The sequence below is a fragment of the Aulostomus chinensis genome, chromosome 10 (assembly GCF_037954235.1).
Source record: "Aulostomus chinensis isolate RoL2024-O1b breed Wild chromosome 10, RoL_Achi_v1.0, whole genome shotgun sequence".
NCBI classification, from domain to species: domain Eukaryota; kingdom Metazoa; phylum Chordata; class Actinopteri; order Syngnathiformes; family Aulostomidae; genus Aulostomus; species Aulostomus chinensis.
Window position 1 is genome coordinate 27769029 of NC_141329.1, and position 26965 is coordinate 27795993.

A 26965-nucleotide genomic window follows, 5' to 3' on the forward strand; every position below is an offset into this window, starting at 1 on the left:
TGGATAGATAGATGGATAGATAGATAGATAGATAGATAGATAGATAGATAGATAGATAGATAGATAGATAGATAGATGGATAGATAGATAGATGGATGGATAAATAGATGGATAGATAGATAGATGATAGATAGATAGATGATAGATAGAGATAGATGGATAGATAGATAGAAAGATAGATGATAGATAGATGGATGGATAGATAGATAGATAGATAGATGGATAGATAGATAGATGGATGGATAAATAGATGGATAGATAGATAGAAAGATAGATGATAGATAGATGGATAGATAGATGGATAGATAGATAGATAGATAGATGGATAAATAGATGGATAGATGGATAAATAGATGGATAGATAGATAGATGGATAAATAGATGGATAGATAGATAGATAGATAGATAGATAGATAGATAGATAGATGGATAGATAGATAGATAGATAGATAGATAGATAGATAGATAGATAGATAGATGGATAGATAGATGGATGGATAGATGGATAGATGGATGTCCTCAATCAGGACTTGCTTGGAGGGTCCAGGTTTGAACCAGGTTGGGTTCATAATGAGGGGCTAAAGAACATCGAATGTCAATGAAGGTCCTCACAAAATGTAAGTGCATGTTTGTGTGTGTATTTGGTGGGGGGGGGGCTGTAAGACATTGATGAGCTCCCTCCCCTTCTCCTCTCTCTCTCTGTCTCTCTCTCTCTCTCACCATCACAGGTCCTTGGCAGGACCACGTTGCCGTAGCAACGCTCCCGTTGCCGCAGGCTGGCTGGAGCGAGGCGCGCTGGTTGAAAAGGAAATCAAGAGAGAGGAAAGAGAGAGACCTGCTGCAGAGGGAGGGGAGAGTAGTCGAGAGCTGGTCTTCCAATTTATCACCCCTACACCCCCCCTTCACTGACCCTCCCCCACCTCCCCAACGCCAAACACCACCCACCCCTCCCCCTCAAATCTGATCATTAGCATCGGCTTGACTGGTCGGTGGAAAGGCCTCAGCTCTGCTCAATAGTCTGAACACGTTGGATCCAAACTTCAGACTGCATTTATTATTCATCCTCCTCCTCGGCAGACAGCACCACAGTCCAACTCGGCTACACACACACACACACACACACACACACACACACACACACACACACACACACACTGAGCCCAGACAGAGCGAAGCATAGCATCACACCGAGTGATATATTGCTTCACTCTATTACGTCTGGAGGGTTTGATGCTTTACAGAGAATAAAAAGGCAGTTGTACGATCACTGCCGCTCGTTACTGCGACCAACCTCGCCGCCCTCACCAGCATCAGAAGCTGGGACCTTCCTGTCCAGGTGCTGAACACCATTGGTGTCCCTCAAGGTCAGGAAAGGATCCAACATCATCACATCTCACTTGAGGACTGTTACAGTCATCAAGAGCCTCCCAAAAAGCCTGAGTGGTCCTTTCAGAGGGGGCACAGAGTTCATAGGAGATATTCATGGCTGTTTTTAAAGAATAAAACACATCAGTACATGCAGCAAAAAATAGCGGTCACCAGCTGGCGGCTAACCAGACTACAAACCTCATCAGGGTGAAAACAGAAGCCAGTCGTTGGAGTCACGCCTCGGTGGTGTCGTCCCTCCGTAGCAGGAAGTTCCTTTTGTTCCTCGAACTGTTGAATTTACACTTGACCATGAAAGTGAAGCTCGTTTGGGAAGATTTTGCTGAAAACATCTTATTAACGTCTTTTTGAGATATCATGAAAAAAAAAAACAAAGTGAGGCGGAGCACGTCTGATTCGGCTTCGAATCCTACACGTCAGCGTCTTGGTTTCTCGTGGACAGATTCTGTCCCCTCTCATATATTTGAGACTACGCACCGAAAGCACCGGGCCCTTACGTCTACGTCACAGCTCAGCTGCAGCGCCTTTACCAATGCCTCAAATGTCAAACCTCAACCTGCCCGTGACCTCTGAACCCTCCCGGTGAAGACGCACTCAAGATGAGTGACAGGCGCAGGACAGGGTTGCTGGGCTACTGTACAAACACGACCAGATTCCCACCCGGCACTTTCCCACTTTCCCTTTTTACTCCAAATAGGAAAAAGAAAAAAAATTAAAGCTGCAAGCAGCGTTGTTAGGGCCTGAGCCCCCGCCTAACCGCGGCCGGATCGCCGGCCCGAATCCAACGGTGTCATCGGCAAATCCCTAGGCCTTGTAGTTTAGGAGATACGAGCCTCAGTGCGCTGCACAGTGCGACTGCAGAGCTGAGAGCCGGCCCTTTAAGAGCCCCTCCCTTCTCTGCTCGCTCTCTGCCATCTCTGTCAGAGTGGAGAGCAGAGGAGGATTTGGCAGTTTTACTGTGAAAACCAGTCATAACTCAGCACATGTGGGTCAAAAGTGGAATGTAAAGACGTCAGTGCGTAGAGTTTTTTGTCAGGAATTCAATGGTGTGTTTTCTGAAGGTGTGAGTGTTTTAGTTTAGAAGCTACAAGTGTTTGTTTGAGAGTATGTACATGAGGGCAGAGAAGCTCCAATTGTGGTTTCCATGACTACAGTAAACAAATCTCTGCCATCTGTGCCTGAGTTGAGAGCAGCTGAAAAGTGTACATTTTTAGTGTGTGAAAAGCAAATAACTCTGCATATGTTGCTTGGAAGTGGAATATAATACCATATTTTTGTAGAGATTTTTCTGAGGAATCGACTGATGTGTTTTGTGAAGCTGTGAGAGTTTTAGTGTAGACGTGAGAAGCATTTGTTCGAGAGTTTGTACCATGAGAAGACACGGCCACCCCATTGACTTCCATTGTAAGCGTGAAACGTGTCTCCCCCACTTTGACGGCTTTTAAAATCCAAACCGAACGCGTAGTATATTATTCTTACTGAACTTTTAATCAGCACAGTTGGGAGAGTAATTTGTGAAAGTGTGGAAGCGATGCCATTTACGGTTTAGGAGGAGATAGATTTTGTTCGGGGAGGAGCAAAAGTCCTCATTTTGACAGTTTTGTCCAATTTGTGGACATTCTGTTGCAGATAGGTGAGAGGTCAAAGCGTATGAATTTTTCATCTTGATGAGACGAGTGCAACGATGTTGGTCTCATGTCTGTGGGACATTCGTGTGAGCAGTTATAGGGCTCCCAATTTTTTACGAGTTTTTTGGCTCCCTAGGTGGCGCTATTGAGTTTTTGCGAAATTTTTTTTTTAAATATAAAATTTTTCGCCAGACCGGACGTGTGTGCAAAAATTCAGCGAATTTCATGCATGTTCAGGGGGTGAAATTAAGCGTTAAAGTGGCGGCGGAACCGGAAAGAATAATAATAATTAAAGCTGCAAGCAGCGTTGTTAGGGCCTGAGCCCCCGCCTAACCGCGGCCGGATCGCCGGCCCGAATCCAACGGTGTAATCGGCAAATCCCTCGGCCTTGTAGTTTAGGAGATACGAGCCTCAGTTCGCTGCACAGTGCGAATGCAGAGTTGAGAGCCGGCCCTTTAAGAGCCCCTCCCTTCTCTGCTCGCTCTCTGCCATCTCTGTCAGAGTGGAGAGCAGAGGAGGATTTGGCAGTTTAACTGTGAAAACCAGTCATAACTCAGCATATGTTGGTCAAAAGTGGAATGTAAAGACATCAGTGCGTAGAGTTTTTTCTCAGGAATTCAATGGTGTGTTTTCTGAAGGTGTGAGTGTTTTAGTTTAGAAGATACAAGTGTTTGTTTGAGAGTATGTACATGAGGGCAGAGACCCTCCAATTGTGGTTTCCATGACTACAGTAAACAAATCTCTGCCATCTGTGCTAGAGTGGAGAGCAGAGGAGGATTTGGCAGTTTTACTGACAAACACAGTCATAACTCAGCATATGTTGGTCAAAAGTTGAATGTAAAGACATCAGTGCGTAGAGTTTTTTCTCAGGAATTCAATGGTGTGTTTTCTGAATGTGTGAGTGTTTTAGTTTAGAAGCTACAAGTGTTTGTTTGAGAGTATGTACATGAGGGCAGAGAAGCTGCAATTGTGGTTTCCATGACTACAGTAAACAAATCTCTGCTATCTGTGCCTGAGTGGAGAGCAGCTAAAAAATGCACATTTTTAGTGTGTGAAAAGCAAATAACTCTGCATTTGTTGCTTGGAAGTGGAATATAATTCCATATTTTTGTAGAGATTTTTCTGAGGAATCCAGTGTGTGTTTTGTGAAGCTGTGTGAGGTTCAGTGTAGATGTGAGAAGCGTTTGTTTGAAAGTATGTACCATGAGAGGACACGGCCTCCCCATTGACTTCCATTGTAACGTAAAACGTGTCTCCCCGACTTTGACGGCTTATAAAATCCAAACCGAGCGAGTAGTATATTATTCTTACTGAACTTTTAATCAGCACAGTTGGGAGAGTAATGTGTGAAAGTTTGGAAGCGATGCCATTTACGGTTTAGGAGGAGATAGATTTTGTTCGGGGAGGAGCAAAAGTCCTCATTTTGACAGTTTTGTCCAATTTGTGGACATTGTGTTGTAGATAGGTGAGAGGTCAGAGCGTATGAAATTTTTGTCTTGATGAGACGAGTGCAACGGTGTTGGTCCCATGTCTGTGGGACATTCGTGCAAGCAGTTATAGCGCTCCAAAGTTTTTTCGAGTTTTTTTGCTCCCTAGGTGGCGCTATTGAGTTTTTGCGAATTTTTTTTTTAAAATATAAAATTTTTCGCCAGACCGGACGTGTGTGCAAAATTTCAGCGAATTTCATGCATGTTCAGGGGGTCAAATTAAGGATTTAAAAGTACGCGGAAAAAAGAAAGTATAATAATAATAAAACGTTACAATTTCAGATAAAATTTTTGCCACCATTGGTTTCAATGGGGGACCTCACCCCCCGGTCCCCCCCCGGACCCTCCTGTGATGTTTTTAGAGGCCTGTGATGCTCCTAAGTGTGTTTTTTTACTGCTTTTAGCGCTGACTTCGTGTCTCTCTGACTTCGAAACATAATAGGGTCTTCGCCCAGAAGTACCTTCTGGCTCAGGCCCTAATTAAAGCTGCAAGCAGCGTTGTTAGGGCCTGAGCCCCCGCGCGGCCTACGGCCGCGTCCTTGACACCGGCCCGAATCCAACGGTGTAATCGGCAAATCCCTAGGCCTTGTAGTTTAGGAGATACGAGCCTCAGTGCGCTGCACAGTGTGACTGCAGAGCTGAGAGCCGGCCCTTTAAGAGCCCCTCCCTTCTCTGCTCGCTCTCTGCCATCTCTGTCAGAGCTGAGAGCAGAGCTGCCAGCTGGCCCTTTAAGAACCCCTCCCCCGCTGCACTGTGTCTGATCTGTGCTAGAGTGGAGAGAGTGGAGGATTCAGAGAAATGTAGTGTGTAAAAGGTGAATAAGTCGGCATACGTTGGTCAAAAGTCACACAAAATACCATATTTTTGTAGGGATTTTTGTCAGGAATACAGTGGTGTGTTTTTAAAAGCTGTGGAATGTATGGTGTAGATGTGAGAAGCATTTGTTTGAGAGTATGTACCCTGAGAGGACACGCTCTCCCCATAGACTTCCATTGTAAGGCGAAAAGTGTCTCCCCCACTTTGACGGCTCATAAAATCCAAACCGAGCGCGTAGTATATTAACCTTGAACAACTTTTAATCAGCACAGTTGGGAGAGTAACGTGTGAAAGTTTGGAAGCCCTGGCATTTACGGTTTAGGAGGAGATAGATTTTGTTCGGGGTGCAAAATTGTCCAAAATTAGACATTTGTGTCCAAATTGTGGACATCCTGTTACAGTTAGGTCAGGGGTGTGAGTGCATGATTTATCCGTCTTGATGAGACGAGTTCAATGGTGTTTGTCCCATGTCTGTAGGACATTCCTACAGTCTGTGGCGTGGTTTTTTGTGTATGTAGGTGGCGCTATTGAGTAGAGCGCCTCTTTTTTTTTTAATTATCGAATTTTTCGCCGCACCCGATGTGCTTACCAAATTTGGTGAGTTTTCATGCATGTTTAGGGGGTCAAATTAACTTTTGAAGTGGCGAGTGTGACTTCGAAACATAATAGGGTCTTCGCCAGGGACTGGCTCAGGCCCTAATAAAACGGAGCAATTTCAGATAAAATTTTTGCCACCATTGGTTTCAATGGGGGACCTCACCCCCCGTCCCCCCCCCGGACCCTCCTGTGATGTTTTTAGAGGCCTGTGATGTTCCTAAGTGTGTGTTTTTACTGCTTTTAGCGCTGACTTCGTGTCTCTCTGACTTCGAAACATAATAGGGTCTTCGCCCAGAAGTACCTTCTGGCTCAGGCCCTAATTAAAGCTGCAAGCAGCGTTGTTAGGGCCTGAGCCCCCACGCGGCCTATGGCCGCGTCCTTGACACCGGCCCGAATCCAACGGTGTAATCGGCAAATCCCTAGGCCTTGTAGTTTAGGAGATACGAGCCTCAGTGCGCTGCACAGTGTGACTGCAGAGCTGAGAGCCGGCCCTTTAAGAGCCCCTCCCTTCTCTGCTCGCTCTCTGCCATCTCTGTCAGAGCTGAGAGCAGAGCTGAGAGCAGAGCTGCCAGCTGGCCCTTTAAGAACCCCTCCCCCGCTGCACTGTGTCTGATCTGTGCTGGAGTGGAGAGAGTGGAGGATTCAGAGAAATGTAGTGTGTGAAAGCTGAATAAGTCGTCATACGTTGCTCAAAAGTCACACAAAATACCATATTTTTGTAGGGATTTTTGTCAGGAATACAGTGGTGTGTTTTTAAAAGCTGTGGAATGTATGGTGTAGATGTGAGAAGCATTTGTTTGAGAGTATGTACCCTGAGAGGACACGCTCTCCCCATAGACTTCCATTGTAAGGCGAAAAGTGTCTCCCCCACTTTGACGGCTCATAAAATCCAAACCAAGCGCGTAGTATATTAACCTTGAACAACTTTTAATCAGCACAGTTGGGAGAGTAATGTGTGAAAGTTTGGAAGCCCTGGCATTTACGGTTTAGGAGGAGATAGATTTTGTTCGGGGCGCAAAATTGTCCAAAATTAGACATTCGTGTCCAAATTGTGGACATCCTGTTACAGTTAGGTCAGGGGTGTGAGTGTATGATTTATCCGTCTTGATGAGACGAGTTCAATGGTGTTTGTCTCATGTCTGTAGGACATTCCTACAGTCTGTGGCGTGGTTTTTTGTGTATGTAGGTGGCGCTATTGAGTAGAGCGCCTCTTTTTTTTTTAATTATCGAATTTTTCGCCGCACCCGATGTGCTTACCAAATTTGGTGAGTTTTCATGCATGTTTAGGGGGTCAAATTTACTTTTTAATTGGCGAGTGTGACTTCGAAACATAATAGGGTCTTCGCCAGGGACTGGCTCAGGCCCTAATTAAAGCTGCAAGCAGCGTTGTTAGGGCCTGAGCCCCCGCGCGGCCTACGGCCGCGTCCTTGACACCGGACCGAATCCAACGGTGTAATCGGCAAATCCCTAGGCCTTGTAGTTTAGGAGATATGAGCCTCAGTGCGCTGCACAGTGTGACTGCAGAGCTGAGAGCCGGCCCTTTAAGAGCCCCTCCCTTCTCTGCTCGCTCTCTGCTGTCTGTGTCAGAGTGGAGAGCAGAGGAGGATTTGGCAGTTTAACTGTGAAACACAGTCATAACTCTGCATATATGGGTCAAAAGTGGAATGTAAAGACATCAGTGCGTAGAGTTTTTTCTCAGGAATTCAATGGTGTGCTTTTTGAATGTGTGAGTGTTTTAATTTAGAAGCGACAAGTGTTTGTTTGAGAGAATGTACATGAGGGCAGAGAAGCTCCAATTCTGGTTTCCATGACTGCAGTAAACAAATCTCTGCCATGTCTGTCAGAGCTGAGAGCAGAGCTGCCAGCTGGCCCTTTTAAGAACCCCTCCCCCGCTGCACTTTCTTTGATCTGTGCTAGAGTGGAGAGAGCGGAGGATTAAAAGAAATGTAGTGTGTAAAAGCTGAATAAGTCGGCCTACGTTGGTCAAAAGTAACACAAAATACCATATTTTTGTAGGGATTTTTGTCAGGAATACAGTGGTGTGTTTTCTGAAGCTGTGCAATGTATGGTATAGACGTGAGAAGCATTTGTTTGAGAGTATGTACCTGAGAGGACACGCTCTCCCCATAGACTTCCATTATAACGTGAATTTTTGTCGCAACTTTGACGGCTTATGAAACAGAAACCGAGCGATTCATATAAAATTCTTACTGAACTTTTAATCAGCACAGTCGGGAGAGTAATGTGTGAAAGTTTGGAAGCGATACCATTTACGGTTTAGGAGGAGATAGATTTTGTTCGGAGGGTGCGATGGTGAAAAATTGGACGTTTGTGTCCAAATTGTGGACATCCTATTGGAGTTAGGTCAGGGGTCAGAGTGTACGAATTTTTCGTCTTGATGAGACGAATCCAGTGGTGTTGGTCCCATGTCTGTGGGACATTCCTCGGGGAAGTTATTGACGTAAACGTGTTTTTGGCTTGCTAGGTGGCGCTGTTGAGTTTTGCGTGAAATTTTTTTTTAAAATATAAAATTTTTCGCCGGACCGGACGTGCGTGCAAAAATTCAGCGAATTTCATGCATGTTCAGGGGGTGAAATTAAGGGTTTTTTTGGCGGCGGAACCGGAAAGAATAAGAAGAAGAAGAAGAAGAAAAAAACGCAGCAATTTCAGATAAAATTTTTGCCACCATAGGTTTCAATGGGGGACCTCACCCCCCTGTCCCCCCCCGGACCCCCCTGTGATGTTTTTAGAGGCCTGTGATGTTCCTAAGTGTGTGTTTTTACTGCTTTTAGCGCTGACTTCGTGTCTCTCTGACTTCGAAACATAATAGGGTCTTCGCCCAGAAGTACCTTCTGGCTCAGGCCCTAATAATAATAGGAAAAACTTTGCAATTTCAGATAAAATTTTTGCCACCATAGGTTTCAATGGGGGACCTCACCCCCCTGTCCCCCCCCGGACCCCCCTGTGATGTTTTTAGAGGCCTGTGATGCTCCTAAGTGTGTGTTTTTACTGCTTTTAGCGCTGACTTCGTGTCTCTCTGACTTCGAAACATAATAGGGTCTTCGCCCAGAAGTACCTTCTGGCTCAGGCCCTAACTAAATACACAACTGCGATGTAATGAAATGCAAACAGTGTAGCAGAGTAGTGAGAGCAGACGCTCCAGGCTGCTCCTGTCGCCCCGCGAGAGAAACCCTTTCACTGTACTGCATTACTGTTGTGTTTCTGCGAGGGATCCAGATTGATTCCGTCGTTACAGCCCAAAGCAGGTGGGGAGTGAGCGGAGTCGTCTTGCTCCGAAGGATCAGATGTGTAGATGAATCCCGATGTTCCGGCGTTGCTGTTTGTCACTGTCCTGCCGGACACACGGTCTCTAACCGCGTACGAAACAAACACAACCTTTGATTTTGACTTGACGTCCGGTCAGAATCGTGTTTCTCTTCTGAATGTCTCAGAGTCACTGTCGCCAAGCAGATTTCAAGCAACTTTTAGACACCAGGTGTGTTTTTCCATCCGACTCTTTTCAGGCACATTTTCAATTTGTGCCAAAAAAAAGAAAAAAAGAGAGCGGAAAGAGAGAAAATGTGACAAAATCACCAAATCTTTGCAAAAGACGTTCTTACATTTGTGAAATCAGTGGGATCAAAAAAACAAAACAAAGGCCACTGTAACAGATTCTGTTCGTCTGGTTTGAGACTGGCGCTTTTTGAGCGACGTCATCTTACTGCGCTCTGAATCGGCGCGTCACCTGCTGCTAAGCTCGGTCGGCAGCTAATCCTCTCATAGAAACACGCGTAGTTTCACATTTTCTTGCCCAATTAAGTTTGTGAATTTGGACCGAAAACCGAGAGGTGCGAGTTCCAGCCTTTTCCATCAGGAGGATGGCAGTCACTGCGTTTCCATTTTAATTTTTAGCAAAATAAATGCGATGTTTCTAAAAGTTCGACAGTACAATTGCAATTTGCAGGTGTTTCCAATGAATGGCGTTTAGCGCATCAGCCGTAATTCTCGTCCTGGAGTCCATGTCTATGAAGGTGGACACGAATAAGGGATCAATAAGGGGTTCAACGTAACTCCCTACCTCACGTCCGGTGATGCGCAAATGTAGATTTCCATGGCACATTGGCGATATTCTTCTATAGCGACACGTCTGAAAAACCACCTCGTGAGAGCGTCAAAAACTTTTTAGTGATATTTGAGAGGTTTTTAAAAATGTAGGTGTTTCCGTCACCAGTTTTTTATTGCGATATTTAGGTTTCGCACAATTCTAGGGGTCATGGAAACGCAGCTAGAGATGCATCAGGCAGTGCAGAAGAGGAGAAGCGGCAACTGGCATCTCCACCACCAGGGGTCTCCAGATCCTACGCTTGTGGGCTTTAACCTGCTCTCTCACGTTCTCTCCCCTTTGTCTATATTTCCGTGCATGATTACGTCTTATTTTTTACTGCTCTGCTATTTTTGCTGCTCCCTTTAGTGCTGTAACACTGGAAGTTTCCCAGCTGTCGGAGTCATGAAGGTTTATCTTAACTTTATGACTTCTATAACTTTTATAACAATCAATGCTCATTCATGTAAACAAACAGGATTAGGAGCAGCCAATAAAAGGCAGTTCCAGAATGACCGTTAAACTAAATCCCTCAAACAGCTTTCATCCAGACGGAGCCCCGTCATCATCGGGACGGAAGGGTCATGTCAGTGTTGTTCTGTACTGCAGCAGGGGTGCCTAATGGTTTGGCAATCCATCTACACACAGAAGAGGAGGGGTGTCATTCTATGGGTGAGGCATTCAAGGCCAGGGACAAAAAAGGGAAATAGTGGAATTGCTCCAGTGTTGCTGTGATCAAATATAACCCTGCTGCTGAGAGACAAACATGGCAGCCATCGTGCTTCCTGTTTGTTTACAACCTGCACCAAAGCTTCTGGCGAAGCCTGACATGAGGAGAGTCTCGGCAGCGACGTGCTGGTGGGGCGCCGCAGGTTCGGGGAGCCCACGATTCACGTTACATAATCAGGCTGATAAAACTCTGCCTCCAGCTCCTCTCCGTGAAATCAGTGTTGAATTCTTTCACGGCCGCGATGACCCTCAAAATGGATCTAAATAATGGCTTCCTCTCTTTCATTCCACGGTGAGGACAGGACAGACAGGAGGGAGGCTCCAGCTGGAGAACGCAGGGTTGAACACCTTGATTACAGAGCCATGGAGCTCTGGAGGGTTACAGAGGAAGACTTCCATCTGTACGTACAAACTCTGACGCCATGTTTTAGGTTCTGGATATATTCACACCATAGACGCAAGATACAAAGAAAACACAGACACAGGAGAGGTGTAAAGGCCCCGTTTGAAAATACCTCACATTAACATTCTAAGTTCTTTTGGCAGCAAACTGATTCATTTGAGGGGACAAGTTACGTCACGGAGACCTGAAATAACGACGTTGCATCCAAGTAACCGTAGATCTCGCGCTACGAACACAGGCTTCGTATGTCGTTTATATTCGTACGTGGCATTTCTTGAGCGACGGAAGTGAATAAAACCTCCCTCCCTCTCTCTGTAACTGCCGCTGACGAGAGCGGCATCAAGAGCTGGGTGTCTACACGTCACCGTGGCAACCCCGAGGTCGAGGAGCACGGCTGTGTTCCTAGTTGAAAAGCTCCCTCTACCTGAAGCAGCTGAGGAGAATTGTTTTGTATATTTTACCGTGAGCCTTTGCAATTTCATTGCAGTTGACTTTGATGAAGCCTGCGTGATACGGAACTTGAGCACAGTTGCCCGGCAACGAGCCGGAATGCAGGCAATGTGCAAGCTCCTTGCTTCTTACCTGCGGACCATGCGGGCGGACATCTTAACCTCTTCCTCCACAACTGAAAGGAAGTCATGTGACCTGGGGGGGGGGCTATGGGGTAGGATTACTGAAACAATAACAAAATACACACTCTGTTCACGACAATAACAGCACAAAGAAGACAACCTTCCACCACTGAGGTCATGTGACTTCCTGTCAATTGCGGAGGCAGGGGTCCGCCATCTTGTCTGCAGGGAGTTTCTTTCAGTTTGTCTGCTGCGGCTCTGATCGGGCAAACGCGGTTAATCGGTTGATTGTTAAATCAACTGTCCCGTTTGTACTTTGTCGTCCGAATATTAAGCTTCGCGACGGAGAGTTGTGTCCTAAGAGGGTTTAGGTTTTCTGGTGAAATCAGACGTGGACATCAGGGTGGAACCGCGGCGTCTCTGTCATGACCAGAAGCAGCGTCACTCTCTGCCCACAAAATAAATCCATGGATTCTCTCTTCGACCACTCCAGGGCTCCGTAGAGCAGGAGAGGTACTCAAGGAGCCAAGAGATCCCAAGTTGTCAATTGAATCATACGTACTGGCGGATGTTTCCTCTGCCTTTGATGCAAAAGTAGTAAAACCCGAGTCTGGCAGAGGCACATGAACACACCACGCGGCGGTAACGGCTGTGGGATTGAGCGAACAGTCAGATCAGTGACTCCATCCTCCATGATGAAAAGCAGCTGATCGTGACCTCATGATAGGAAACAGAACTGATTCATCCTGTTGACCACACTGGTACCAACACACACACACACACACACACACACACACACACACACACACACACACACACACCCTCGTGCAACCACAGTGACAAAAGGAGCCCTGTAATTGCAGAAAAAGTACAAAGCAGTTCAAGTTGAGTTGCTCTTCTCTTCACTGTCCTACATTACAGCACGATGACCTTCGTCGCATCCACTGAAGGATGTTAAAGAAACAGCTTCACACTCCAGGACCAGTTCTGCCCCCCCCCCCCCACACACACACACACACACACAAACAAGTCTGTAACTGCAGTAAAAACAGGCGCCGACAGCTTGTACAATGACTCACCCTACGGTCGGAGTATCACTTGCATATCTCTGATCCCCATTTGCACTGTTTGACTTCTGAAATAAAAAAATCTTACGGGAACGCTCTCAACATATAAATATATTTCTAATCCCTTCCGAGGTTGAACCCACTCCTAGAATGTTTACATTGGGAACTCTGAGTGTCGAGTCAGAGAAAACCCTTCTCAGGAGAGAGGAGACGTCTTTGTTGTCACCCTAAAGTGAAACGTGTGTTGGAGCCGTCCCACAAACTGGAGGAGACGCAAGCAGAGAGGCGGTGGTGCGGCTGGGGTTGAACCGGCGCTAACCAGGCCGGTACCTGTGAGCTGATGCCAGCTTCTAGGGAGGAGAGCTGAATGAGCCTGACTGAAGCATAATGAAGCATTTATTAATGTTCTTCATGACTCTGACCATCAACATGAGCACGTCGCTGATCAAATCTTGTTACAGCCGCCGTTGTTCTGGAACCCACTGATGCTTGATCCAGTAGCTCTGAAAGAACGACTGAAACGATTCCTGAATTATCAAAATGGTTACCAAAGACACTGCTTTTGAGCAACGAGTCGATTAATTAAGAAGCTGTTGCAGCTCCACGCCTCTTCTTGTTCTTTGTGTCAGGGGCGACCAAACTCCTCCTCCGCCTGCCACGCCGCGCACGAGGAGAACCTCTGTTCCATCAGAGAGCAAATACATCTCAGACAGACTTGTTTGGGATTCCTTTGATTGATGACTGTTTCCATCTATTAGTCATCCATAACGGTTTAAGTTGCCTCCCTTTTGCCAAAAGTAGGATTTAAATGATAAGTCAGAGAGAGGGGGAGGTTTTATTTACCTCAGTCACTCAAGAAATGTGACGTGACCGTAAAAAGAGACATCAAATAAAAGCAGAAGACAAAAGAGGTGCGTTTAAAGGGTTTTTAAGGAGCTGATACAGAGGCCTGGGGCCGCCAGAGACAAGAACAAGACCACCAGGTGGAACCGTCCCCTCGTTGTCATGAATTTAAGGCCACAAGATACTGAGGGACCAAGTTCTGATTAATGAACTTCAATAAATCAAACTGAGGGAACAGATTAGAACCCGTTCAGGGAAGGCATTCCCTCTCTCTGTGTCCAGGGCTTTTCCTCTCCACGGTCACTCCAGAGCTCTGCAAGATCACACCACACACCACACACACACGCACAAACACACACACACATACACTCACACGCACACACACACAGCTTTGAAGTACAGACATTCAAAGGACCTGTGAGGATACACAGATTTACGGTACGTGACTCAGGCTTCGACCCAGCGTCTGACATCTGCGCCAAACAGGAAGTGTTACGGTTTCTTTTAGCGACGCACTGGAGAGTTTGCAAACGTTCTGTTTTTGTTTTTTTGAACAGGTTCACTGTTGTTAGCCGTCAGTCGCTATTAGCTTCAGTCTGGGTATACGTGGCTGGCTCCTCCTGCTCTGGACACCTATTTGTGAAAACTTGATAGCAAAAGGACCCTGCGAGGGTTAATTCTGTAGCCAGCACGGCTCTGCTCATGCGGGATCCAACTGACCTCCTTTAGATGGAGTGAAATAAGAGTGTAGAAGTGAGCTTGGATCAATAACAGCTTGCAGCAGGAGCAGGGGGCTGCTACAGATGGTGGGAGTGTGATAGTGCCAGAGGTGCCGGCGCTCATTAGGAAGCAGGACCACACTCCGGTGCAGAGCAGCGAACAGAGGAAGGAGGAGGGGACGACGCAGAGCCTGGACTCCACTCTTGACATTCTTCACCTGAGTGTCACTGAGAGATGATGATTCACTGCTGTCGGAAAGCAGAAGATTTATAAATCTGTTTTGAGAGTGTGTGTGTGTGTGTGTGTGTGTGTCCACTTGGTCTGCAACAAAAACACAGTGTTATGTTGGAGGAAAGAAATGGTAACGGCTGAGTAAGAAATTCAGAGGTTGTGCAGAAGCTGCGGTGCCTGATCGACTGGAGTGTGGCGCCATCTGCCTGTCAGAGGTGGCGATTCCTCTGTTGAGTTGAATAAAAAGTTGTGAAAGCAGATCTTGTGGTGGTTGGTGATCAACCAGTACAGATTTGTGTACTGGAACATTCTAATATTGTGCTGCATCAGCCAGAGTTTGTCAGGACAGCTGAGAATAATTACTGACGTGGAGGATCAAAACACGCAAGAACTGAACGAGACGGTTCCGTCCCGCTACTCTGGTCCACTGCGGTTCCTCTCTGTCCTCGGAGCTCAACCCGGGACGTCGTCCAGCAGCATCATCGCTTTATTTCTTTTCTTTTTTTCTGGCTTCCTTTGCTACAGTTTTTTTCCACCTCCGTCACGCTGGAAACCCAAAACACCACAACATGTCAACAAGAACTCGTTCTGCAGCCGCACGAGGAGGCGGACCAGCACCGCGTTACGTGAAGAAACGGTCGCTTCAATAAAACAACAGTCGCACTTGAACATCATGAACGTTCCACTCATGTTTGAATGAGAACACGGCGCCTGCAGAACGTTCGGTTTCGTTCTCCTTCTCTTTCATCGTCAGAACGTGAACACTTGGTTCAGTTGAAACCCCTTTTTTGACGCCAGGCATTTCCACACTACGTCACCGCGTCAGACGTTTGCCCGGCGACCAAATGTGTTCCAACAGGAAAACCTGAAGTTTGATTGGTGCGGAATGAAATTCTCTCGTTGTGAAACATAGAACAGTTCCGATTAGAACGTGACTGACCTCCTGGCCTCGTCAGGCGCAGGCGCAGCTCCCTCAGAGTGGCGCTCATCACATTCATGAACCAAAAAAAACACAGATTCTGAAACCGTGAAGGTGTCAATGTGACCTGCAAGCGCAGAATACAAAATGATCACGACATTTGTTCAAGGACCAGTTTTTCTTCACACAAAAATCTAGACTTGCAGGGCGGAGCTGCGCCAGATAACAATAATTATTCATTCATAAACTCGCCTGTATTAATCACTTCACAAGTGTGGAAATCTTTTGTTGTTGCGTAATTTTAAAGTTGCAGTCAAAAACAAAGTGGAGTTTCATTCTTCCTGGGTGAAATCACCGCTTCAGCGAGGCACGAGAGGAAAATGTTGTGCTGCCCTGGAACAGAGGACGAGGAGAGAAAAAGACCAGCTTCATTTCTTTTATTCCCAACGGCGGTGGGTTTTGCTCATGTGACTCTGACTCCTTAACTCAATTAACTGAATCATTTTTCTCTCTTTCTATGGGCTCTGCTTTTCTGAACCAGACGAGCAGCCTCACTGGTTTGTTGTGTAAATATTTACAAAGCAACCAACTTCTTAATCCTCTCAACTCTAGCGGGAGGTGACGGCTCTGCTGCGTCCAGTCCTCTTACACACGGACGCCTGTGGCTGCGCACATTCTTTGAGTCAAACTGACTCTCTCAGCTAAAATAACGAGAAGGTTGGCCATAAAGATCCTGGTATAAAGTTTAATTGGTTCAGGATGTGTGTTGAGGATACGATGTCCTGCCAAAGGACGACTCGCCACACGCGATCTGTCAGTAAACTGGAGTGAAACCGGCTCCCAGACGGGTTCGTGAGGACAGCAATGAACTAGTCGTCATCAGTCTTGCTTTTCTTCTTCTTCTTCTTCTTCTTTCTCGAGCCATCTACTTCGTCGCCATACAAAGCGTCTACTGGTTCACATTTCACCGTTTCTTCCTCCTGTTTCACCGTCACTTCTGGCTCCTCCCCTTCCTCCCTGTCCTTCTTTTTCCTCTTCTTCTTCCTCCTCTTCTCCTCTGAAAAGTCACCCTTCTGGCAGGGGAGCGCCATCGTCTCACCACTCTGGGTTTCAGCTGCAGGCTCCTCTTTCACATTCACCACCTCATCCTCAGTCTTTATTCGCTTGCCTTTCTTTTTCCTCTTTTTCCTCCCTCCTTCCTCCTGCTGTCTGGCTTCATCTATCAAGTGTTTGACTTCCAGGGGGTGGAGGGTTTTAGACGAGGCCCTGAAGGCGGCTCCGCCCGCCTCCCTCCCTGCCACACAGGTCAGATTAGGGGTCTTGCTACCGAAGGGGTGGAATCGTTGTTTGAGCCCGGGTGGTACGGTGGGCGCCGGGGCTGCAGGGATGACCTGAGGGGCCTGGTTGGCGCCGCTGTCCCCAAAGCTCTCAAACACATTAAGCAGGCCGGAGAAAGCCGGACCAAACACAGAACTATCTGATGTCTGTTTGTGGCTGGTGAGCAGGCGGAGCTCGGAGGTCCCGTGGGTGGACGCCAAGACGCTGTAGATCTGCTGGCCGCTCTCAGTGTTGGCTCCGCCCGCAAGGAGGGGGACCTTCAGGGTCTGGAGCCCCGACAGATTCATCTTCATGCCACTGACACTGAAATGAGGAGACATGAGGTTAGGTATCGGTGTGGAGGTCCTCGGCCCAGCTCCAGCTCCACCTTCTGGTCCTCCAGTGCGTAGCGAGTCTTTCTGGTCTCTTTATTGCACCAGAGATTATTTCACCTCTAATTAACAATCTGAAAAGCGCTCGGCGTCAGCGCCAACTAACTGCTACTGATGCTTCACTGGCGCTAAATTCATTGCTTAAAGTGAACAGTGGATTTTGTGAATTGGTGCCTTTGGACCTCACAAAGATGGTTTTTCCCTCCTCCATCACGTCTTTGTGGCTCCAGAAAGCAGAGGCAGCATGGTTCACTTGGCTTGACGCTAACGGAGACTGGCGGCTAACAACGACCCACAAAACTCCCCTGACATGTCCATCTGAAAACACTCGGGCGCATCGCTCAGGTTGATCCATGCCTTCTTTATCCGTAAACTCAGTAATCCTCAAATTTGATTGACACAAAGAAGCACAACAAAAATGACCTACACCTCATAATGGCTAACTTTGCAAGAAGAAGAACTGCTTCTGAGCAACCCTTGTCAACCCCTGGTCCTGGCCCGTTTGAACCGGAACACACAGACAGAGGGACCTCGACGGGACGAGAGGCAGAGGGAGTCCCAGAAGCTCCGGTCAGCATCTAACGCAGCAACATCGCCTCGGAATAACAAGCTTTTTTCCAGTGACTGTTCAACACAACTCTGACTCTACAAATACAGGTAAAGACTGTTTTGGGAGACAGCTTGTAAGACAGTTTGCCTCCCAGCCCCATCGCTAGCATTCATTGCAGCTAAGCTAACATGCGGCAAAGTAGCTTTCTGAGGTGTGATGAGAGGGACAGAACTGGCAACATTTCCTTACCGTTCGGGGTTGAAGCTGGCAGGAGCCTTGATGAGCCACAGCTCCTTCCTGCTGCTCTTCAGGCTCTCTGTTAGAGTGCTGCTGCAGGGTTTGTGGCAGAAAGTGACAAAGTCTGCAGGACACTGGTACCTGCTGGGCTTCTCTGCTGTGGATTCAACATTTGACCAGAGTCAGAGACAAACACGAAAGAGACGCGCACGTCTTCTGTGTTCACTCCAGGGCTTCAACTTTCTCGACCTACATGCCTGACATGTGACAGTTGTTTTTCATGATAGATCAGCTGGTCTTCTCCAAAACTCATCATTTAGTCAGAGGACTGAGGTAGTGGGCGTGTCCTAAGAAAATGCTCAGGAACATGCTCAGCCCAACTGGCCTCATGCCACTGTTGGATGTCGGCTTTAAGTCAGGAATTAATGTTTGCCTATTGGAAAGCAACCCCCCCCCCCCATCGATGTATTAACTCCATCGGTAAATAAATCCCCCACAGTGAGGCTGTACTTGTGTACTTCTACTCACTGAGGCTCACCTGCAACTACAACATGTGGTAGTAAACAGAGTTCATGAACGCAAAGACGCTTAAATTGTGACAAATGCGTTAAGAGTGACACAAATTCAGTAGTTTTTTTAATGATTAACGGCGTAAAGAACAGTCAGAATTTCAGCACAGGAACAGGAACACTACTTGGAACATTTGCTGAAGAGGATGAACCACCTTCCTGGTTAGCTTCGTGCTAAACTCCATAAACCTACCCGTTTCCTTCTGCTGTAGCGACATGTCCGCCGCTTCATTGTCCGCTTCGTCTTCGCTGGATGAAGGAGAAACGTCTCTGGGCATGTTTGTGTTTTAAAATGACCGCAAACTCGTGGGAGAAAAGAGGATTTCTACGTCAAACACATGGCTACGGCGGACGCACATGTGTTGACAACAAATGAACTGTGACCTTCAGTGACCTCACTTCCGTGCTAGATTTTGAGTGTAGTTCCAGAATCCGACGGGGTGAGGTATTTTGTTTTATGCTAAATCAGCCACGGAAACTCAGAGACCCATAATGCACCTCGCAAGGTTACGTAATGTTCCATCGTCCGTTGGGGAAGTCGTTGACAGCAGTCCAGAGCAGGCCGAAGTGGGTAAACAAAACAAGCAGATGATAAAAAAGAGCTGAAATATCCTAGATTTTTATCATATTTTATATCTGTAAGATGTGTGACATTTTTATGAATGCTTCTAAATATAGTTGAATAAGAAAATTGACAGAAAAAGAGGACGTACACCTGCCAAAGCTAAATAGGTTACCCCAGCTAACGTGTGCTAGGACTCTCGCTAGCTAGCTCAGGTTGCTAGCTAGCTAACTAGCTGGCTCGCCAGCCATGTCGTCCCCCTCCTCCTCGAGGCGCCAGTGGTGCTACCTGTGCGACCTGCCCAAGATGCCCTGGACTGTGGTGTGGGACTTCAGCGAGGTGGTGTGTCGTGGCTGTGTCAACTACGAGGGAGCTAATCAGATAGAATTCCTGATAGCGAGCGCCCGGCAGCTGAAACGAACTCACGGGATGCAGGACGGGAACGTCAGGTCACCTGGTCCCTCGCCCAATAAACACGGCGGTTCGGGCAGGGGAGAGGCGGCGGCAGACGGCGGGAGGCCGCACACCGAGCGCTTCGAGAGGGGAGGACGGGGGGAAAGCACCACGTCCGCTATTCGTGTCCCGCCCAACGGGCTGCACCGCGACGGGCAGCCGTCTCAAGAGGTGAACCGCCAGAGCCCCAGCGGAAGCCGGAGGCACATGCTCGGGGCTGCCATACCGCCGAGTCTAGTAACTCAGAGTATCGCAGGAATCCCGCATGGGCTGCTGGCGGGCATGCCTCCGGGTCTCACCGCCAGGACAGCCCCGATGAGCAGCCAGATGATCTTTCCCGCACCGGTGTTGGCCGAGATGAGCCGCAGGCAGCTGGGGATCGGGATGGGGATAGGCCCCTTCATTACCCCGGAGCTGGAGCGAGAATTGAGTTCCTCCCAGAACCAGCCCAAGACCCAGACACAGGTTCACGCGGGTGGGGCTGGCAGCAGTGCCAGTAAATCCACAGGCCTCCCCTCGTCGTCGTCCTCCTCCATGGCCGGGGGTGTGAGCCAGACAAGCCCGAAACCGGCATCCTCTCCAGCGAGGCAGCCGCGCCCCCCCGCAGCCAGGTCTGGAGGAGAGCCCCTGGGATCCAGCAGCTCCGCGGAGGCAGCCACCACAGCTGCAGCGCTACCTCACAGCGGTGCCTCGGAGCTGGGATCGTCGTCCGCCAGTAACACGCTTTCAGCTGGAAACACTCTGTCCTGCACCTTGTGCCACGAGCGGCTGGAGGACACACACTTCGTTCAGTGTCCATCAGTGCCAGGTCACAGGTGCGTCTGTCTCCACAGAGTCCAAGTGGCCTCAAACAGTCAGAGAATTGATCATAGTTGAGTCACTGATAGGAAAAATATCGAACACGTTCTTTTCTCAGGGCTTTCATATTTCCCATAAATAAAATGTTCTTTTTGGCTGCTTGTTGGGGCAGATCAGCATCTGAATCACCCTGTGCTTTATCACTAAGTTTTGTCATTGTTCCCAATTATGGGAATAAATATGAGAGCAATACTGATGACTGATAGGATATGATTTGTGCTACAAGAGGGAATTAATTAAGTTTTACATCATTGTTCCCACTTTCATTAAAAAAATCATTGAAATGTCAGTGGTGCAGTTTTTGTGGGGTTGTGCATCAAACTAATGATGTCCCAAGTCTGTCGAGGACGACGTCGCCTCTGCAGCGCCACGATATTTAAATCAAAATGTCATTTTCACACACGAGTCTTTCACAAGCACTGTGCCTTCCTGTAGTTTGAGAATTGACATTGCAGGAGTACAATTCCTGATGAATTTTTGACTTTACTGCCCCGTATCTCTGTATCTTTATTTGGTGCACTAAGATATTTACTGGAAGTAACTTTGTGAATCAGCACTTTCCACTTGTTGTACTGACATCATCCTCTTAATCCACCAATTCTAGGTTCTGCTTCCCCTGCACCAGAGTGTACATCCAGAGTCGCCGGGGTGATGGCGAGGTTTACTGCCCCAGCGGAGATCGCTGTCCCTTGGACAACTCTCCCAACAGCCCCCCTTGGGCGTTCATGCAGGGAGAGGTCTCCACCATACTGGGGACAGGCGCAGTGGGAGCAGGAGCTGCATCAGCCTCTGCCTCTGGAGCGGGGACCGGGCCTGGGGCCGGGACCAGCGCCGCAAATGGAGCCGGAGCAGGAAGCGGAGACGTCACCGTAAAGAAAGAGCGAGAGACGTGATGATAATTCCCGTGAAGAGCAGGACCCAGCACAGTCACGCGTACGTCCACTAATGTCTGACTCTTGTTTTTTTTAAGAGAAATATATTTTGTCTCATCGCGAATCAGTGAATCTGACTAATCATGAGATTCACGATTTAACCTACAGTTCTGGAGCGAGGACAAATACAGAGAGCCACCGACAGCATGAAATCACTTCTGTCGCTGCTTTAAAGCGTTGAACAACAAACCTCTGAAGGGTCAGAAGAGTCGAACAGCACAGAAAACTCTGCTGTGTCTGCTACTTCATCTTCAGGCAGTCAGAGTGAAGAGACGGGTGTGCGAAGGACATTCTGACATTCATAGTTTGGCTGAGCAGCGACGAGGTCATCTGATGCTGTACGTTTTACAGCCGTGTCGCTTCAGCTCACGTTTCCTTCCACGCGAACCCAGCATGAATGTTTACATGGGGCTAAAGGCAGAACCTGATCTGGAGTATCAGGACACCCCTGCTGTCTCAAACACCTGATTCGTTGAGTCCAAGTTAGAGTTGCAAACGCTTGCTGATGCTACTTTGTGTAATTCTGTGTGTTTTTGTCACCCCAGAGTCGTACCACACACCAGAATGACATGCACTGGACCACCTACAAATCCAGAAGAGACGAAACATCCGCAGTTCAGAAACCTTCCATCACACAGGGTCTAACTCCTCCGACTCAAACCACACGCTGTAAACACCATGACAACACCAGGAGCTGTAACGTCTCCATTTCAGCTTCTCATTTCCTCGGTAAAGTTTGACTGTTTCAACATGTTTTCCTTGAATCCTATAAAAATGTATATTCTCTGCACGGGTCGGGTCGTCACACGTAGATCCTTAATAGTCGAGCACCGAGTGACGCCACAATCTGCTGAGGCAGCAGCTGATGGAGGCGATCGGAATCAGATATTCAGGACCAGTCAGCAGCTGAACAATGGCTGCGTTCGTCTCTGGTCCGGGCGAACCGATAAGAACCCCCCATTAGAGCTGTACACCAGTTAGCTTCCGGAAAAGAAGAGGCTAAATTCATCACTGAATTTGACAAGAGGCTAAATGTTAAGAGGATTCAAACAAAATAATTCACAGCTCCTGGCCAGCAGGTGTACTGCACGTACACCTGGAGCTGGCTGTGGATGTGCGAGGTCGCTCGCGTGGGTGCTGATGGCATCGGGGCAGCAGAGCTGATGCGTGAATGTTGTCATCAAGGACCCTCCCCCTTTGCACAGTGTTCAGTGCAACTCCAGTGTGGTTGCATAGGAAAGCACAAAATCTCGTCGGTCCAACAGAAATGTTGACGAGAAGACGGGTAGTTGTCGCGCTGAACGAAATGTTGGCGGCGCCCTTCAGATGACATCATCAGCAAAAGAACTTACACTGACAAGAAGTGAAAGGTAACCGATCGCGCACGTGTGACAGCAGATTGCAGCATTGTCCGCCATCTTGGACTTCGGGAAACCATCGCGACTACAATTTCCAAATACGCAGCTACTTGTCGAGGAACTCACTAATGCCACTTCTGTCTCCACGCTTTAATCCTGGTTATCCTGTCTGTTGGTGTATTGACGTTATTTTTCCATCGACTCTACGTGTCCAGTCCAAAATGGCGGCGCCGTTGTTGTCATAAAAGCATCAGAGTTTCTGCTCCGCTGTTCTCCTCACCGTCTGCAGTAAAAAGCTGGCTGTTCTGGGGTCGGTCAGCAGGTTTGTCGGGACATAACGCCATTTTCCCTGCCAGTGTTTGATTTGACATTTTTGCTTCTGAAAATACGATTTATAAGAAATTGACAGTTATGAAGAGAAAGTGTACCTTAAAAGTGAAACACAGGTGTATCGTTATTTTGTCTTTTGCTGTTTATTAATACTCCGATAGTGTTCTTATGTGACTGAATCTGTGGCCTGGCAAACAGTCGCATATTTTTGGAGGCGAATGAGAGACGAGTCAGCTGAAAACACGCTGAAGATGAACTGTCAGGTGACGTCTCTGCGTGCTCTTGGTGGCGCGCCGGGGGAACGGTGGCTGGTGTCCAGTCGGCCACGGAGACTTTGTGTTTGACTGTATTTAAATGTTGCTTTCATACCAGATCCAGCCCAGCCTTTACCCCGAATGTATATGAAATGATACTGTATCTATGGATAGGCCTAGGACTATATTTGATATTAGAATGTTAAATGTTATATATTGTATAGAACTATAATAGTAAGTATGTGCAATCTTTAGTCCTAGTATATGCAACAGTTTGGACTTATTTGGAATAACAATTCTTGAACGCGATGGATGAAATACACCTGGCATGGGCGCCGCGCCTCACGGATTCTGAACGGAGGCTTAACTGCACGCACGTCCGGGGCTACGGAACTTTTTATGTCTGCTCCTTCTTTTGAACGTTTCCATCACCGTCAGTAAAAGGACACACAGCGGCGTAAGAAAACCCACACATTGTTGACCCCTCAGTCATTGGGAGTCCTCGTCGACAAAAACACTCTTTAATATTTCGTTCGCACAAACGTAGTAAAACGCCTGAAGAAAGAAGGGGAACATCAGTTTGCGAACTACAGGTTAACAGTGACGCAGTCCAGACAAGCACGCTACAAACGGCGTCTGATAATCGGCATGAGCCCTGCTCGCCCCGCCCACCTGATGTGCCGCGTACCTGCCCGGTGTATTTTTAACATGAGACACCGTTTGTTTTTGTTTTTAAAGTGAGAACCCACCTATAAAGCAGGCATGTGGTGTAGAACTGTACTGATTCCTTCTCTACTAGGAGCTGGGTGTCGCTCGGGGGCGAAAAACAACCCACGACTGGACCGCTTAGTAGAGTTGTACCTCGTGTTCTTGTACTGATACACCGACATCTCTAAAGACATGATAGTACTTCAGTCGGTGCCACAAACGCGTGAGAGTTCGACACCCAGCCCTGGTTTCTAGGCTCCCAGCCAGATGGAAGAGAAGCTGAAGTACATTTTTGATTTTCACAATCAAATCATCTGATTGATTTTTTTTTTTAAACTTTCTCAAATAACCAGAAAAGCCGGTTCTGAGAATCAGCGCAACAAATTGATGACGCGTGTAAAACGTGTCCGATCCAGTGGGCGAACTCAGGCTTCCTGGTTCCACAGCAACGTTGAGATTGAGGGGGAACCACGCAGGAGCTCGGTCTTCTGGCGGGTTCTCTCTTTAAGTGCAGGAAGTACTTGTCAGTACACGAGCACAGACAAACCAAAGGTAATTTTATGCCCACATGGATGTTTGTGAATGTAAATGTTGGTTTTTGGGAGGGAAATGTTCTATTTGTCGGCCAGCCTAGTTTACAGGCCTGTGTGGTCTCACTGTACTTATGGAATTTACTCGACGTGTCTGTAGTATCCAGCAAATGCTTTCATAGGCCTTCTGCATTCAGAGGAGATCCCAAATGTCTCAGAGGAAGACGCTCTTATCCCCCGCACGAGATCTTCACGGGCCTTAAGATGCACTTGGGAAACAGAGTCCAGGTCTGGTGTGGAGGGGCGCGGCGAGGATGCGGAGTCAGAGTTGAATATGCACTGATACATCATGCAATCTCTTGTTCAAGTGCCTTTCAAAGAAGTTTACTGTGTGTCTGTGTGTCTCTGAACCTCAGGAGAAGAAGGAGCGCAGGAGCTTTTTTATTATCAGTCAGTGATGAACCTGAATCTGTTTCCCTCCTTCGCCATCACACGGCTTTTATCAGGAGTCTTTAAGTCAGATGAACATTACTTGTTTGGATTCTCTCTCTCTCTCTATTCCTTTTCTTGTATGTGTCATGTTTAGATCTGTTGGTTTTACTGCAGCTTCACGTGCAAACTAGAAACCAGGAATAAATGGGATGGAAACTTGTGCGTGTCTTTGTGTCTCTTGAGTTTTAAGACTGAGGGTGAATCTGGTTTGTGCCGCCTCTGCTTGAAGACGGGCGCCACCGTGCAGTTGTGACTCCTGTTTCCTCAAAATAATTAAGTTAACTTGTTAGCCAAATCGAAATTCAGGTTTCGTAAGTGCATGAAAACAATCTGGCAGTCACAGAATTAGAAAACGGCAACTTCCAGGCACTGATTTACTCCAATACACCTCTGCGTGTGTAGTTGTACTTAAATGTAAAATCTTGGTTGAAGTGTCCAGGTTTGTGCCTTTACTTTTTTAAAGGATTTAGTTTTATTGTTGTCAGGCCTGTTTGTTTTGCTTGTGTTTTACATCTGCAGGGCCAAATCCATGGTCACAGTGGGCCAAAAACACACCCATATGACATCATTAGTTTCTGTGTCAACGTGACAATATGTCACGATGAAATAAATCAAAGCACCTCAAGTTGTATACATATGTATGTGTGTGTATGCATATATGGAGATATGTGTGTGTGTGTATGTGTGTGTGTGTGTGTGTATATAAAATAAGTGTGTATTCACAAGTTCCTTCAGCACCATTCAAAGTCACAAGGAGATGGTGAAGATGCAACTACTTCTTTTGGCCACAAGATGTCCCTCGAGTGCCATGACTCCGATTATCACCCCCCGCCCGCGTGAGGCAAGGCAAGGCAATTTTACTTGTAGAGCCTGTTTTCCCCACCAGTTTGTCTCCAGGCTTCATGGCATCATAACAACATCCTCTGCCCTCAGAGCCTCACATCGACTGAGGAGAAACTCCATAGAAAACCTTTAACAGGGAAAAATCTGAGAAACCTCAGGGTGAGGAGGGGAGGAGGATCCCTCACCAGGAGGGACAGACGTGCAGGAGATGTTGGTACAGACAAGACAACAGTTTATAACACAGAATGGAGGAAACATGGAAATGTTAATAACAGTTGAAGAAGGAAGCTTCTGGAAGGGGAGGCAGGGAGAGCAAGCCAGCTTGATGGGGGACTGGATGGTAGACTGGCTCATGGGAGGGGAGGCAGGGAGAGCAAGCCAGCTTGATGGGGGACTGGATGGTAGACTGGTTCATGGGAGGGGAGGCAGGGAGAGCAAGCCAGCTTGATGGGGGACTGGATGGTAGACTGGCTCATGGGAGGGGAGGCAGGGAGAGCAAGCCAGCTTGATGGGGGACTGGATGGTAGACTGGTTCATGGGAGGGGAGGCAGGGAGAGCAAGCCAGCTTGATGGGGGACTGGATGGTAGACTGGTTCATGGGAGGGGAGGCAGGGAGAGCAAGCCAGCTTGATGGGGGACTGGATGGTGGACTGGTTCATGGGAGGGGAGGCAGGGAGAGCAAGCCAGCTTGATGGGGGACTGGATGGTAGACTGGTTCATGGGAGGGGAGGCAGGGAGAGCAAGCCAGCTTGATGGGGGACTGGATGGTAGACTGGTTCATGGGAGGGGAGGCAGGGAGAGCAAGCCAGCTTGATGGGGGACTGGATGGTGGACTGGTTCATGGGAGGGGAGGCAGGGAGAGCAAGCCAGCTTGATGGGGGACTGGATGGTGGACTGGTTCATGGGAGGGGAGGCAGGGAGAGCAAGCCAGCTTGATGGGGGACTGGATGGTGGACTGGTTCATGGAAGGGGAGGCAGGGAGAGCAAGCCAGCTTGATGGGGGACTGGATGGTGGACTGGTTCATGGAAGGGGAGGCAGGGAGAGCAAGCCAGCTTGATGGGGGACTGGATGGTAGACTG

General features: G+C 47.8%; 2 protein-coding genes across 3 annotated transcripts; one reads left to right on the plus strand and one right to left on the minus strand.

The window, feature by feature from the left end:
• Positions 1-13631: 13631 nt before the first annotated feature.
• On the minus strand, positions 13632-19651 carry polr1g (RNA polymerase I subunit G). The gene is made up of 3 exons (XM_086216812.1): positions 18759-19651; positions 18009-18153; positions 13632-17141 (listed from the first exon to the last, which is right to left on the minus strand). Exons 1-3 carry the CDS (start codon positions 18841-18843, stop codon positions 16370-16372), a joined length of 1002 nt encoding a protein of 333 aa, XP_086072938.1. The 5' UTR covers positions 18844-19651; the 3' UTR covers positions 13632-16369.
• Positions 18961-25196, plus strand: irf2bp1 (interferon regulatory factor 2 binding protein 1). Of its 2 annotated transcripts, XR_015118220.1 has the most exons (4): positions 18961-20395; positions 21043-21371; positions 21916-22099; positions 24374-25196. XR_015118220.1 is itself a non-coding variant. In XM_086216811.1 (3 exons), the coding sequence occupies exons 1-2, from the start codon at positions 19377-19379 to the stop codon at positions 21329-21331; spliced, it is 1308 nt and encodes a 435-aa protein (XP_086072937.1). In that variant the 5' UTR covers positions 18961-19376; the 3' UTR covers positions 21332-21371; positions 21916-25196. The 2 variants fall into 2 exon arrangements, 1 of the variants encoding a protein (XP_086072937.1); XM_086216811.1 differs by having other exon boundaries at positions 21916-25196.
• Positions 25197-26965: the final 1769 nt, after the last annotated feature.